Genomic DNA, 14,363 nt, shown 5'->3' with positions numbered 1-14,363 from the left:
TCCTTCCTTCCTTCTTTCTTTCTTTCCTTCCTTCCTTCTTTCCCTGCAGCATGAAGAGGACTTTGAGGCGCGGAAGGAGCTCATTGGGCAGGTGATGACGCAGCTGGGCCAGCAACTGGTGAGCCAGCTCTTGCACACCAGCTGCTTCTGCCTGCCGCCTTACACCCTGCCAGACGTGGCAGAGGTCCTGTGGGAGATCATGCAGGTCGACAGGCCGGTAAGCGGGGAGGGGGCATTCACCGGGGGGGGGGGGGCGCAGAGGGAGGGGAGGGGAGGGCGGCTGGTGTTCTCGGGATGCCTGGGGTCCTTCCAGGTGGGGCCGTCCTCCGAGGCTCACCCAGCCCACCTCCGGCCGTACAGCCACTGCAAGCAGTTCTGGAGCCAGGCTTCCGTTCAGGCCGTCACGGCTGCCTGAACCCTTGCCAACTGGGTGGATTTTTTTTTCTGGGCCCCCTCATACGGCATCTCGGAAATCGCCACTTCTGTTATGACTCAGTTAATCACATTTAAGATTGCTCCTCAAGATTGGATTACTGCAACGCGCTCTATGTGGGGCTGCCCTTGAAGCTGCTCCGGAAGCTGGAGCTAGTGCAGAATGCTGCAGCTCGGCGGTTGTCTGGAGCTGCCCCTTTCCAGCATGGAACTCCTCTGCTGAGGGAGCTGCACTGGCTGCCTATTCGCTACCGGGCCAGGTTGAAGGTTCTTGTACTGGTGTACAAAGCCCTAAACAACTTGGGACCAGGATACCTGAGAGAGCGCCTTCTCCCTTACCAACCTGCCCGGTCACTGAGGTCATCCGAGGGCCTGCTCCTGGTGGTTCCACCTAGATCCATCCTCCGATTGGAATCCACCAGGGGAAGAGCCTTCAGCGTGGTGGCCCCCCTCCTGTGGAACTCCCTGCCTCTAGAGGTCAGGCAGGCGCCAACCTTGTACTCCTTTCGGCGCCTCTTGAAAACATCTTTATTCCAAGAAGCCTTTCCTTAACATGCAGCCTTGGATTACTGTTATTGCTTCTTTTAAATTTTGTTTGAACTGCTTTATTCTGTTTTTATTTTCATTTTACCTTGTACACCGCTCTGAAATCTTTCAATGGGGAGCGGTATATAAATATTCTAAATAAAAAAATAAATTTCTCTCCTGCCCATTATCCAGAGCTCTTCAGACCATTTGCAAGAGAACGCTTAAGACCGTAAAATACAAGGACATAATGAAACATGATATAAAACGGAAATAAAAGCAAAGCAGTAACCAAGTTAAAAAGCCAGCAGCGGTGCGAAGATCGAAAAACGCGCTGACGTGATTTTTAAAAACTGTAGGGCGAAAAAGCCAGAGAAAACGTTAAAAAGGTTCTTCTCCTGTAGAGAGAGACACAGTGTAGGCCCCCGAGTGGCCCTTTCTGGCTTCCCAATGAGGGCTGTTTTTAAACTTTTGTGGTTGCTTTTTAACTGGGTTTTTAATGTGTTTGTTTTATTATTGTCTTACATGCGTTTTATCTTACTTTTTTGGCTTTTGTTGTTAGCCGCCTTGAGTGCCTAGTATTTATTTATTTATTTATTACATTTTTATGCCGCCCAATAGCCGAAGCTCTCTGGGCGGTTCACAAAAATTAAAACCATCATAAAACAACCAACAGGTTAAAAACACAAATACAAAAGACAGTATAAAAAGCAGAACCAAGAAAAAACGACGCAGCAAAATTGATATGAGATTAAAATACAGAGATAGAACAGTAAAGTTTAAATTTAAGTTAAAATTAAGTGTTAAAATACTGAGAGAATAAAAAGGTCTTCAGTTGGCGACGAAAGCAGTACAGCGTAGGCGCAAGGCGGACCTCTCTGGGGAGCTCGTTCCACAACCGGGGTGCCACAGCAGAGAAGGCCCTCCTCCTAGCAGCCACCTGTCTCACTTCCTTTGGCAGGGGCTCGTGGAGAAGGGCCCCTGTGGATGATCTCAAGGTCTGGGCAGGTACATACGGGAGGAGGCGTTCCTTCAAATAACCTGGCCCCAAACCGTTTAGGGCTTTGAATGTCAGAAAGGCAGGGTCTGAATTAATTAACTAATTAATTAAATATATAATAACGCCATCTCCCCCTGCCAAGCTTTGAAACCTCCTGGATTGTGGGGGAATGTTTGGAGGTGGGACCGGGCCAGGGGCCGGAGCTGCAGGGAATGTCTCCGGACCACTGGTCCAGGGTCCCCTGACTGTCCTGAACCTGCTGCCTGTGGCAAGCAAACAGGATTAACAACTAAAACTATAGATACATGCAGATATAGATTGAACCCAGACCCAAGCAAACTAAAAACTAAATTGCAATATCATACGTCACCCAGCCATGGAGTCAGCCAGCTCAGAACAAAAGCCCCCTTTCAAAGTATACCCTTTATAGATACTTTTTCCACTCCTTTCCCCCTCCCTTCGGCTCTCCCCGCGATGATCTTTTCACACCTCTCCAGAGATGTTCATTTCTCTCAAGGTCGGCCGGCCTGGCCCCGAGCGGCTCCAGGAAGCACCAGAACGCCCCCATACATCCGGGCCGGCCATCTACTCCGCTCCTAAAACCATAACAATAGAACACTTTAACATATTTTAAGAACAGCCATTCCATGTATGAATTTACCCCTTCCTTACACCTGGGACCTCTGCTACTAAGTCCTGGGGCCCACCAGCTCCCAATACCTCTACATGTGACTTTGATGGGAGTTCGGCAGGGTGGAAGGCGTGGCATTCCTGTTACTCAGTCAGGATTCAAAGGCCTCTGACCACGTGTACGTAAAGAATTTAAGGTGCTTGTTAGCGCAGCTTAAGGGGCTGATGGTGATGGAGCGGCTCTCTTTCTTTTCCTCCCCCCTCTCTCTCCCCCTGTTTTCTGCCTCCCCACCCGCCCGCCACCCCCGGCCGGCAACAGACCTTCTGCCGTTGGTTGGAGAACTCGCTGAAGGGCTTACCAAAGGAAACGTCGGGGGGAGCCGTACAGGTGACGCACAAGCAGCTGACAGACTTCCACAAGCAGGTCACGAGGTCAGTGAAGGGAGGAAGGGGCTCCGTCCAGGCGCGGGAAGGGCAGGGAAGAGCGCGACCTCTGGCAGGCGGGGCCGGGGGCCGGGCGCGCTTGGCCTGCCTTCAGTGGACCGACCGTTGGCTCCTGAAATGTCTGGTCTTGCTCCGAGGTGGCCGGTTTGCCTGAGAAAATGGCGTCCTCTGTACTGTGCCAGAACTCTGGGTGTGTGTGTGGGGGGGGGGGTAGACATTAGGAGAGCTGTGACCATTGGCCCTCGCTAAGATGGGCCTTGCCGAGAGAGAGAGACAGAGAGAGGTTCTAGCAGGGCCTGCCATGGCCCGGCACGCACAGCCCCGTAGCGCCAGTGTTTCTGTCTTTGAGCTTCAACAGCACTCTGGCTGGGGCTCCCATCAAGGGCAGGCGGGTGAAAGGGCGGGGCGGTGTTGGTCCATTTCACAGCGGGACTGAGTGCCGTTGGCCGGGGGCCTTCCCAGCACCCTGCACCCCCCACTAGGGAGGGAGGAGAGAGGTGCCAGGGTGGCTCTGGGCGTGGAGCCCTGTTTAGGGTGCCTCTTCGTGCTGCGGCTGAGGCCTCCGGTGGTAGCTTGGAGGGCCCCCTTGAGGGCAGCTGTGGGAGCCAGGCAGAGGAGATCCGTGGGACACGATCCACTGGGGTGTTTTGAACTGGGAAGTAGCTACACTCCGGTTCAGACCAATCCATGGAAGTGGAGGCGAAGGCTATCCGTGGCTCCTAGCCCTGATGGCTCTGTGCCACCTCCAGTATCAGAGGCAGCAAGCCTGTGTGCCCCAGCTGCTGGGGAACATGGGTGGGAGGGTGCTGCTGCACTGTGTCCTGCCTTGTTGGTCCCTGGCCGATGGCTGGTTGGCCCCTGTGAGAACAGAGTTGCTGGACTAGATGGACCCTTGGTCTGATCCAGCATCAGGGCACTTCTTATTGTGCAAGGAAAAGAGAATAGAATTCCTCCGTGGTTTTTGTGAGGTGGGGGTGTGCATGCGTGGAAGCGGATGCGCTGCCCTGGATCTGACACCTTGGGGAGCGTCGGTGCCTTGGGCCGGCTCTGCGTCGCCCGGGTTTGGAACGTCCCCTTCACGCGTTTTCAGACCAGTCCGTGTCGCACCGAGAACTCCCGATTGGCGCTGCCTCCTTGGGGCATCTTTTCCTTGTGGGGAGATGCCGGGCGCTGTGCGAAGGGACACTCTCGCAGGTGGGTGGCTGGGTCCAGCCGCCCCTGGGCTGGGGCGCCTTCCCTCCCGCTCCGCACCGCCGGTCTGGTTTTTCTGGTCTTGCCTTTGTGCCTGTGTGATGCGAGGCTTGGGAGGGGGAAACCGCAAGGGTGTTTTGCCCTAGTTGGGCGTCTTTGCCCTGGTGGCGGGACAGGCTCGGGCGTGCCCCTGCCAGCTGTGCTCAGCCCCCTCGCCACCTTGCGCTTCCGAGGCCCTGCGGGCCGACCGACACCTGCAGCTGGGAATGGCAGGCCGCCTCCCTGCCTGCCTGCCTGCCTGCCTGCCCCTGGCACTTTGGGTGAACTGTCTTGGGGCAAGCCCTGGCCTGTTCCTCCACGCCTCGCAGCGCCAGGCTGTTCAGCACAGATGTTCACTCCCAAGCCCCCCCTCCCCCTGAGCCAGGAGCTGGACTGTGCTGTCTACCTCTCCCTCCCCCCCCCCCATCTCCCGAAACACACACTGCCCCATAGCATTTGGGGCCTCCTTTCCTGGCTGGGACAGACTTGAGTATTCAGGGCTGCTGCACGTGTCTGCGGCCTCTGGATTTGCTCCGACCGGTTGGGGCTCTTTCCCCCAGGCGTGAGAGAGAAGTGAGGGCGGAAGGCAGATCAAGTTTGGGCAACCAGGCAGCACCAGTCTCAGAGGGTGGCTCATAGGGTGGATCCCTGCCTGGAGCAGGGGGTTGGCCTCGATGGCCTGGTGGGCCCCTTCCCACTCTGCTGTTCTATGATTCTATGATTCCACGATAACTGCCTTTATGTAAATCGAGGGTGCGCTCCCACTTGGAATACTGTGTGCAGTTCTGGTCCAGGATAAAAGTGCTAGAATAAATAAATGATTATAGAGCTAGAAAAAGCGCAGAAAAGGGCTGCTAAAATGACCCAAGGGCTGGAGTATCTCCGGTACGAGGGAAGGTTACAACAGCTGGGATAGTTCAGCTTGGGAAAAAGGTGGGTGAGGGGAGGCGTGATTGAGGTGTATGAAATTACACATGGTGGTGTGTGGAGTAGAAAGGCATTTTTCTCCCTGTCTCTCACAATGCTAGAACCCGACGGGGCCATCCCATGGAGCTGGTTGGTGGGAGATTCAGGACTTCGTCACACAGCGCATAGTTGAACTATGGGACTCGCTACCACAAGATGTAGTAATGGCCACCAATTTGGATGGCTTTAAAAGGAGGGTGGATAAATTCCTGGAGGCGAAGGCTATCCATGGCTACTAGCCCTGATGGTTGTGTGCTATCTCCAGTATCCCAAGCAGTCAGCCTGTGTGCCCCGGTTGCTGGGGAACATGGGTGGGAGGGTGCTGTTACACCATGCCCTGCTTGTTCATCCCTGGCGGATGGCTGTTTGGTCACTGTGTGAACTGAGTGCGGGACTAGATGGACCCTTGGTCTGATCCAAGATCAGGGCACTTCTGATATTCTTATGCCATCAAGAGCTGTTTCAGCAGTGGTTGGAACATCCAGGGAAGGAGCAGAAAGGCCTGCTGGGTGCTTAGACCCTGCAGAAACGGGGTGGCTGCTAATGGCTTTAGGGGGATGCATGTGGGGGGGGGCCTGTAGTTAGGCAAAGGTTCCTTCTGTCCTACCTTCCACTTACAAAAGCAGCCAGCCAGCCAGTCAGTTCCTTGGGGCTTGTTCCAGGCAGATGGTGCTTCGAGGTGCTGCTTCCTCTCAACAAGGAAGTTCCGCCTCCCTAGCATGGCTACGAGCTGCTATTAGGCCCCCCTCTGTTGTGTGAGTTTACCTGCTCCACGTTAAGTGAGTCCGTGGGCCAGTGCGTTCCACCCGTCAGAGGCACGTCCCGTCAAAGGGGACCTCTGTCTCTCCTGAACACCTTGGGAACGAAGAGCCCTGGATGCTGTCAGCAGGAAGCCCAAGCCGTGAGCTGAATGGCAACTCAAGGGTGGCAGTGGAAACCTCTCCCGCCTCGGGCTATTGGCCGAGGGATTCTGGGAGTTGCAGTGGAACGCGTCCGGAGGGCCCCAGGCGGGTCTCTCGGAGGGGCTGCAGGTCTCCAAAGTCTGGAGCGTCTTGGCCAACGTCCACTGGCGAGTGGTTTCCTAGCCGAGCAGGGATGCAGACCTGGCTCTCCAACTCTCTGTGATCTGTACCAAAGACGGTTGCGGATTGTGCCTGGGCCCAGGCGACGTGTACGGTGCTCTTGGCTCCCCTCCCCCTCCCAAAATAACGAGAATCTTTGTCTTCTTCCTCTCCCCCAGCGCTGAGGAGTGCAAACAGGTTTGCTGGGCTCTGAGGGACTTCACCAGACTGTTCCGGTAGCCTGCGCCTCCTTCACTCTGCCTGTCTCCCAGGTAAGCGGAAAACACGGTCCTGGTCCCGGATTTCTTGGACTTGGATGTTGGGGGAGGACGGGGGACACTAATCAGCTGCGCAGTCTGGCTTTTTCCTCGGGTGGTGCCCCTCCCGCGTCACAGAATTCACTACCTGGCGAAATTTCCCCTCACGTGGTTTATGCTTTTAGTCTGGTCTCTTCTGTCCGGCTTTTGGCTTCGATTGGAAATTTGAGCTTCCGCACAGCCTTCCACTTGCAAAAATGGAAGGGGCAGGCGCGCCTGAGGCCTCGGGGGCGGTGTGTGTGTGTGTGTATCACCCCCAACACAGAAGCGGGAGGACGTGCAGGAGCCTTCGACCCTACTTAGATCGAGAAGCTGCTTCAAGCGACGCTTGCATTTCCCCCTGCCCTGTAGACGTCTGCCTTCCTTGCTCTCTCCCCTGCTGCCATTCCATTGGGTCCTCCTAGCCCACTGGCTAACAGCCGCCACGGCCCACATGCGCACCTGTGACCTTCAGCTAAGGAGGTTCTCTTTCGCATCTAGCAGGGTGGCCCAAGTGCAGCCCCTGTTCATTGGGGACGGAGCAGTCTGAGCTTTCTATTATCATCATTATTATTATTATTATTATTACTGTCTTTCTTTGATTCTAAGACACACTTTCCCCCCCATATAAATATCTCTAAAAACAGGGTGCGTCTTAGCATCGCAGGTGCGTTTATTATTTCTTAGAATCAAAGCTTTTTTTCTGTTGGTGGTACTGAAATTAGTGTGCGTCTTACAATCGATGGTGTCTTAGAATCGAAGAAATACGGTATTATTATTATTATTATTATTATTTACATTTGTATACTGCCCCATAGCCGAAGCTCTCTGGGTGGTTTACATAGGATAAAAACACTTAAAACCAACACACAAAAATTTAACATCACAAAAGCATACAATTTAAAACCGCAGAAACAAACCCAGACAAATTACATATTGCGAAATGCCTGGGAGAAGGAAAAGATGACAATGTCGGCGCCAGGCGGGCCTCAGAGAGATTGTACCACGCTTGGGGGGCCACCACAAAAAAGGCCTTCTCTGTCGTTGACGTTCTCTGAGCTTCCCTCGGAGTAGGCACCCGGAGGAGGACCAGGGATCATAGAATCATAGACTAGCAGAGTTGGAAGGGTCCTACATGGCCATCGAGTCCAACCCCCTGCTCAGTGCAGGAATCCACCCTAAAAGCATCTAATGTTTGTCGATTATTATGTGACTGTGCAGTTCTGATTTGTTTCAGTGACATCTAAGACCTCTGGATTTTGGGCAAACGTCCTCCGTCAGTGTAGCGTAGTTGCCGGCCTTTAGATGGGCGTGTAGGAGAACCGGCCTTTGCGCCCGTGGAAGGAGGCGCCCGACCCTCTTTTGATGCCCCGTTTCCGCCTTCCCCAGGAATGTCTTATTTTCAGAAGAGGAAATAAAACAACCAAGACGGTGTCCCACAACCAGCAAACTTCATTGCGGCCGAGGGCTCTGACTCGCTCTGGTGTGTCCCGCCAATCCGGAAGAGACACTTCGCCGCGAGAACGAGTCGGTGAAGTTCCTGCTTGTGAGTGAGAGAGAGAGAGAGAGAGAGAGAGAGATAAAACGCGGAAAAAAAAACCACCCAAGGGCGCAACGTATCTGCGACCATCGATGGCTGCAACTGACCTACGGCATCGCGGGGGGGGCGGGAGGGGAGGGGAGGGGGGAGGGGGAGTTGCTTTCCAGATGGACTTGCTTAAAAAAAAAAAGAAAAGAAAAAGAAACAAACAAAAAAACCACACAAAAAGGAAAAAATAGTAATAAAACGTTTTTAAGAAAACAACAAAAATACGAAACCATAGAAAACTAATTTGCCTGGCAGCAAAAAAGATGGGAAAAACAAAAACAAAGTAGAAAACTTTCTGTGAAATGAAAATAAAAGAATTACTTAAGGATCCGTGGGGATTAAAAAAAAAAAATCTATCTATCTTATAAAAACCAATAGTCTGCCCTGCGAGGGAGGGAGGAATTGGGGAGGGGGAGGGGGAGCACAGTCCATTTTTATTTTTTTTGCAAATCCGCCTTCCAGATATCCAGAGTTCTGCCTTCCCTTCCGCCCCCCCAAAAAAAGTCCAAAAGAAAAGAAGTCCTGACGCTTGTAGCTGCTGTGGGGGGCAGGATCTACGGGGGGGGGCAGGATCTACCGGGGGGGACAGGAGGGGCCAACCTTGCACCCCACACCCCACCCCGGCAGAGAGGGTTAAGGAAAACCCAGCCCCTCCGGACCCATCAGTGCGTTGCTTACCTTGATAAAACTGTTATAATATATATTATATATTTTTTCTTTTTTTCAGTTGATTTGGGTTTTTTTGTTTTGTTTTTTTGGAAAATTTGGTTTAAATTTGTTTGAGATTTTTTTTTTTTTACCGCGGGGGGGGGGGTAGAGGAGGGGGGGCTCTGGAGAACCCGAGGGTGGGCAGACTATTTCGTTGAACCGATCCGGCAACGACTCGGGTGGGGGCGGGGGAAAAGAGTCGCGGGCCCTGCGCAGACCATGAGGCAAGAGGGGGATGCTGTTCCGTCTGGTGTTGTAGCCATCTCGAGAACAAGGAAATAAAACACAAAAATAAATAAAAACAGACAAAAGAATTTAAATTGCCGGTGTTGTCTCAGTAGCGTTTTCTGCCTAAGGTTTGCGGAGTGTTGGCATTCTCTGTTTTATGTGTGTGTGTTGGGGGGGGGGGCGGGCCCTTTTGTGGGGAGAAGTCCACCCCCACGGCTCACGAGAGCCGTCTGCGGTATCCTTCGTAACCACGGCCTGCGAGAGCTTTTGAGAGCTGGGAGGTGCCGTTTCCTCCTTTGGCGGGAGTTTTGGATAGGGGGACATGCGGATGGGTGAATTCATAGAATCCTAGAATAGCAGAGTTGGAAGGGGCCTACAAGGCCATCGAGTCCAACCCCCTGCTCAATGCAGGAATCCACCCCAAAGCATCCCTGACAGATGGGTGTCCAGCTGCCTCTTGAAGGCCTCTAGGGTGGGACTAGCAGTACGACTAGATTCCATTGTCGTACTGCTCTAACAGTCGGGAAGTTTTTCCTGAGGTCCAGCTGGAATCTGGCTTCTTTTAACTTGAGCCCGTTATTCCGTGTCCTGCACTCTGGGAGGATCAAGAAGAGATCTTGGCCCTCCTCTGTGTGACAACCTTTTCAGTATTTGAAGAGTGCTCTCATGTCTCCCCTCCATCTTCTCTTCTCCAGGCTAAACAGGCCCAGTTCTTTCAGTCTCTCCTCACAGGGCTGTTTCCAGACCCCTGATCATCCTGGTTGCCCTCCTCTGAACACGCTCAGTGTGGGGCCTTGTCAAACCAGAGCCCATGAGTACTTCCATTTCAACCGCCCACCACGCCGCACAAAGAAGGCGCTTACCAGTTTTATTTCGAAGGCTTACAGTTAGTACATTTTAGCTGGTTCGGTGCCAGCAACCGTAACGGAAAGCTGCTTGTTCTCCCTGAACCAGCACTGCAAGGAGCGAGCGAGCTTTTCGCTAGAGAGGATCAGCATTGCCCGAAAGGGCAGCCGAGGAGGGTGAAGATGGGAGCGTTTCCAGGCAGGGAAAGCAAGAGAGATTCCGAGGGTGGGCTGGCCAGGGAGCTGTAGGTGTAGAGGTCTCCTGTTGGAAAGAGAGGATACGAGCTGCAAGAGGAACTGCATCTTCTTCAAAGGGAGATGCTACTGGAACCTCTGAGCGTTTGGGGAAATATGTACAAGCTGCAGAGGGCGTGGGCAGGGGTTTAAATTGGGGATGTGTGTGTTCCTCCTGCCTCTCAACTCCCAAGGTATTTCTGGAAGTCGTACTTCATATTTGAGTTGAGAAGAGCCAGGAGGGCCTCAAAGTAACTGGGCGCATGTTGTGGTATTACCTGCCTCATGTAGGTTCTCCCTGCCGCCACCGATCCCAGCTTAAGACTCTGCCCTGGCCAGTACATACGAACATGAGGAGCGCCATGCAGGATCAGGGCAAGGGTCCATCTAGTCCAGCACTCTGTTCACACAGCGGCCAACGAGCCATCGACCAGGGACCAACGAAGCAGGACATGGTGCAACAGCACCCTCCCACCCATGTTCCCCAGCAACTGATGCACACAGGTTTACGGCCTCGGATACTGGAGGTGTAGCACACAACCCTCAGGGCTAGTAGCCATGGATAGCCTCCTCCTCCAGGAATCGATCCAGCCCCCTTTTAAAGCCATCTGAATTGGTGGCCATCACCACATCTTGTGGTAGTGAGTTCCATAATTTAACCACGCGCTGTGTGAAGAAGGCCTTCTTTTTGTATGTTCTGAATCTCCCATCAATCAGTTTCATGGCATGAGCCTGGGTTTTAGTATGTTGGGGGAAGGAGAAAAATGTCTCCCTCTCCACATTCTCCGCACCATGCATGATTTTGTCCACCTCTATCCTGTCTCCCCTCAGCCTCCTTTTTTTCCAAGTTGCACTATCCCAGTTGATGTAACCTTCCCTCATAAGGAAGATGCTTCAGCCTCTTAATAATTTTAGCTGCCCTTTTCTGCCCTTTTCCCAGCTCCCTTTTTTAGGTGTGGTGTCCAGAAGGGTACACAGTATTCTCAGTGTGGTCGCACCATAGATTTGAATAAGGGCAGTACGATACTGGCTGTTTTATTCTCAATTCCTCTTCTCATAATGCCTAACATGAAGTTCACCTTCTTTACAGCAGCCGCACCCTGGGTGGACATTTTCGTCGAGCTTTTCCACCACAATCCCAAGTTCTCTTTCTTGTTTGGTCACCGCCAGCTCAGATCCCATTAGGTTATACTTGAAGTTGGGTTTTTTTGCCCCAACGTGCATCACCTTACAGTTGCTTCCATTGAACCCCATCTGCCCTCTGGACGCCCGCTCTCCCAGCTTGGAGAGATCCCTTTGGAGATCTTCACAATCCCTTTGTGTTTTCACAACCTTAAAAAATTTGGGGGTGTCGGCAAATTTGCCCACTTCACTGCTCACTCCTAATTCCAGATCATTTATGAACAAGTTGAAAAGAATTGGTCTCAATACCGATCCCTGTGGGACCCCAGTATTTACTTCCCTCCAATTGGGAGAATTGACCATTTATTCCTACTCTCTGCTTTCTGTTCTTTAACCAGTTACTGATCCATAAGAGGACCTCTGCTCTTATTCCATGACTGCGAAGTCTGCTCAGGATTCTTTGGTGAGGGACTTTATCAAAAGCCTTTTGGAAGACCAAGTGAACAACGCCCACCTTCCTCCTGTGTTCACATGGAAGGAAAAGTACACTCCCCCTGCTTCAGTAGGGACGATGGCAGGCTCAGTCACAAACACCCTTCCATTGGCTTTAAACCAGCCTTTCCCCAATCCAGAGGCCCTCCAGGTGTATAGAACGACGGTTCCCATCCATGGCCAGTGAGCATTCTAGTCTGACACATCTGGAGGGTACCGCCCAGCTGGACATCAGAAAAACCTTCCTGATTCTTGGAGCAGTACAACAATGGAACCAATTGCCTTGGGAGGTGGTGGGCTCTCCCACACTAGAGGCATTCAAGAGGCAGCTGGATGGTGATGCTTGAAGGTGGATTCCTGCCTTGAGCAGGGGGTTGGACTGGATGGCCTTAGAGGCCCCTTCCAACTCTACAATTCTATGATTCCTTGGGGAATGGAGACCACTAAGGTGTGAATAGGTCCCACCAAAAAGACAGAAGTCCACATTTGCTACAGAAGAACCCAATTCTTTTATGAGCTTCAACTCGTGCCAGACCAATTTTTGAAACTGAGAACAGCAGCGGCTTTGAGAATAGAAAGGGATTAGGAAAGTGCTGGGTGAAAGGTGGCCGCTGCCCCCCTTCTATGCCCTGGGGAGGGTGTGTGTGTGGGGGAAAGATGGCCCTGTGAGAGCCATGGGTCTATCCAGGAGCTCTGGGTTGGGTAGGCAGTGGGATCGTCTCTCAGGCCAGCACCGGCCCTTTCATTTCCGCCCATTTTCAAATTCTGTTTGTGTGGGATTAAGGAATACGGCAGCCACCTTGGCTGAGGGTGCCTTCTTCTCCCAGTACCTGAGCTACTTACTGGCCAGCCATAGAATCATAGAATAGCAGAGTTGGAAGGGACCTACAAGGCCATCGAGTCCAACCCCCTGCTCAGTGCAGGAATCCACCCTAAAGCATCCCTGACAGGTGGTGGTCCAGCTGCCTCTTGAAGGCCTCCAGTGTGGGAGAGCCCACAACCTCCCTCGGTCACTGGTTCCATTGTCATACTGCTCTAACAGTCAGGAAGTTTTTCCTGATGTCCAGCTGGAATCTGGCTTCCTTTAACTTGAGCCCGTTATTCCGTGTCCTGCACTCTGGGAGGATCGAGAAGAGATCCCGGCCCTCCTATGTGTGACAACCTTTTAAGTATTTGAAGAGTGCTCTCATGTCTCCCCTCCATCTTCTTTTCTCCAGGCTAAACCTGCTCAGTTCTTTATCTCCCTTCATAGGGCTTTGTTTCCAGACCCCTGATCATCCTGGTTGCCCTCCTCTGAACACGCTCCAGCTTGTCTGCGTCCTTCTTGAATTGTGGAGCCCAGAACTGGACGCAATACTTTAGAGGAGACCTAACCAGGGTCGAATAGAGAGGAACCAGGACCTCACGTGATTTGGAAGCTCTACTTCTATTAATGCAGCCCAAAGTAGCATTTGCCTTTCTTGCAGCCACATCGCACTGTTGGCTCCTATTCAGCTTGCGATCTACAACAATTCCAAGATCCTTCTCGTTTGAAGTATTGCTGAGCCAAGTATTACAGACAGCAGTGAATGGGTTTATTTCACAAGCACGGCCCAAATTGATGGACTGAGTCCAAGCAAAGTTACAATCTTCTGCTATCAATGGGGCGCATCCTTCTCCACCTAGCCATGGACCATCCAAGTCAGGGGCGGCTCGCCAGGGGGCTTCCTGAATAGAAGCAGCTGTCCTTCCCTTCTGTGTCAAGAAATGCTGGACACCGTGACCCGCACAAAACATTTTTATTCTCGCACAATTCTGGCTTTGTTCGTCATTGGCGGGGGGGGGGGGGGCTGCTCTCCCTTCTCCTCCATCCTCTTGAGCTCCCTCAGGGTCTAGTCATTCGACCAGGCTGAACTCCGTATACTTAAGCATAACTTTGCGAATTGTAAGGACTGAGCCTGGCTCTTCCCAAAAGGAATCTCAGGAAGCCACGACTGCAGAGCCGTGGGGCACACAGCTGCCGCGCTCCTAAGGGGCCCTGCTTTCTTCACGATGGGCCGAGGGTGTCTCTGCTCACCCACATTTAAGATTTGCTGCCAAAGGCGGATCCGTCCTGCAGCCTGTATAAACGCTGCAAGCCGCAACCCTGTGCGCAGGGCCGGGTCTCCCTGCTTTTGCTATCAATCTTACCCAAATACTGTTTGTTTGCCTTCTGAGATCTCTCAAGGCCTTGTCCGCACGCCCTTCCTCACATCCCGTCTCAGTGCTGAGAGCTTTTAAAAAACGGGAAGTTAAAATCATCCTTTAGGCTTTTGTGCCGTCCCTGGTAGTGAAGCACACGCCCGGCCCTGGGCAGAGATGGGATGGCCCTGCTGCAAGGGAGCCTCTGGCCCGTGAACAAGCTTTGCCCGTTACGCAGCCCTTGGTCAGCCTCTCCCATTTCAGGATCGTCGTCAGAGGGACGCCCTCTTCTGCTGCCTGCATCACACCGAGCTAGCCTGGTTCAGATGGGAAAGTTGGCTTTCAAACTGCAAAGGGAGCCCGTTTCATAGGCTGAACTGGGCAAAGAACAGCCTAGGGCCA

The 14,363-nt window shown here is 52.7% G+C and overlaps 1 protein-coding gene across 4 annotated transcripts in view; it reads left to right on the top strand.

Moving 5' to 3' along the window:
• TNPO3 (transportin 3) overlaps positions 1–8,254 on the top strand; it is a 63,242-nt gene extending 54,988 nt beyond the window's left edge. For all 4 annotated transcript variants that reach the window (XM_063134610.1, XM_063134609.1, XM_063134608.1 and 1 more), the window contains exons 20-23: positions 50–217; positions 2,907–3,019; positions 6,468–6,560; positions 7,974–8,254. In XM_063134610.1, coding sequence (XP_062990680.1) covers positions 50–217; positions 2,907–3,019; positions 6,468–6,528 — 342 coding nt within the window. In that variant the 3' untranslated portion in view covers positions 6,529–6,560; positions 7,974–8,254. The remainder of the gene's footprint in view (positions 1–49; positions 218–2,906; positions 3,020–6,467; positions 6,561–7,973) is intronic.
• Positions 8,255–14,363: the final 6,109 nt, after the last annotated feature.

Source organism: Elgaria multicarinata, chromosome 9 (assembly GCF_023053635.1).
Source record: "Elgaria multicarinata webbii isolate HBS135686 ecotype San Diego chromosome 9, rElgMul1.1.pri, whole genome shotgun sequence".
In the NCBI taxonomy this organism is placed as follows: Eukaryota; Metazoa; Chordata; class Lepidosauria; order Squamata; family Anguidae; genus Elgaria; species Elgaria multicarinata.
The sequence above is the reverse complement of the archived record's forward strand: the minus strand, read 5'-3'. Positions and strand labels throughout refer to the sequence as shown.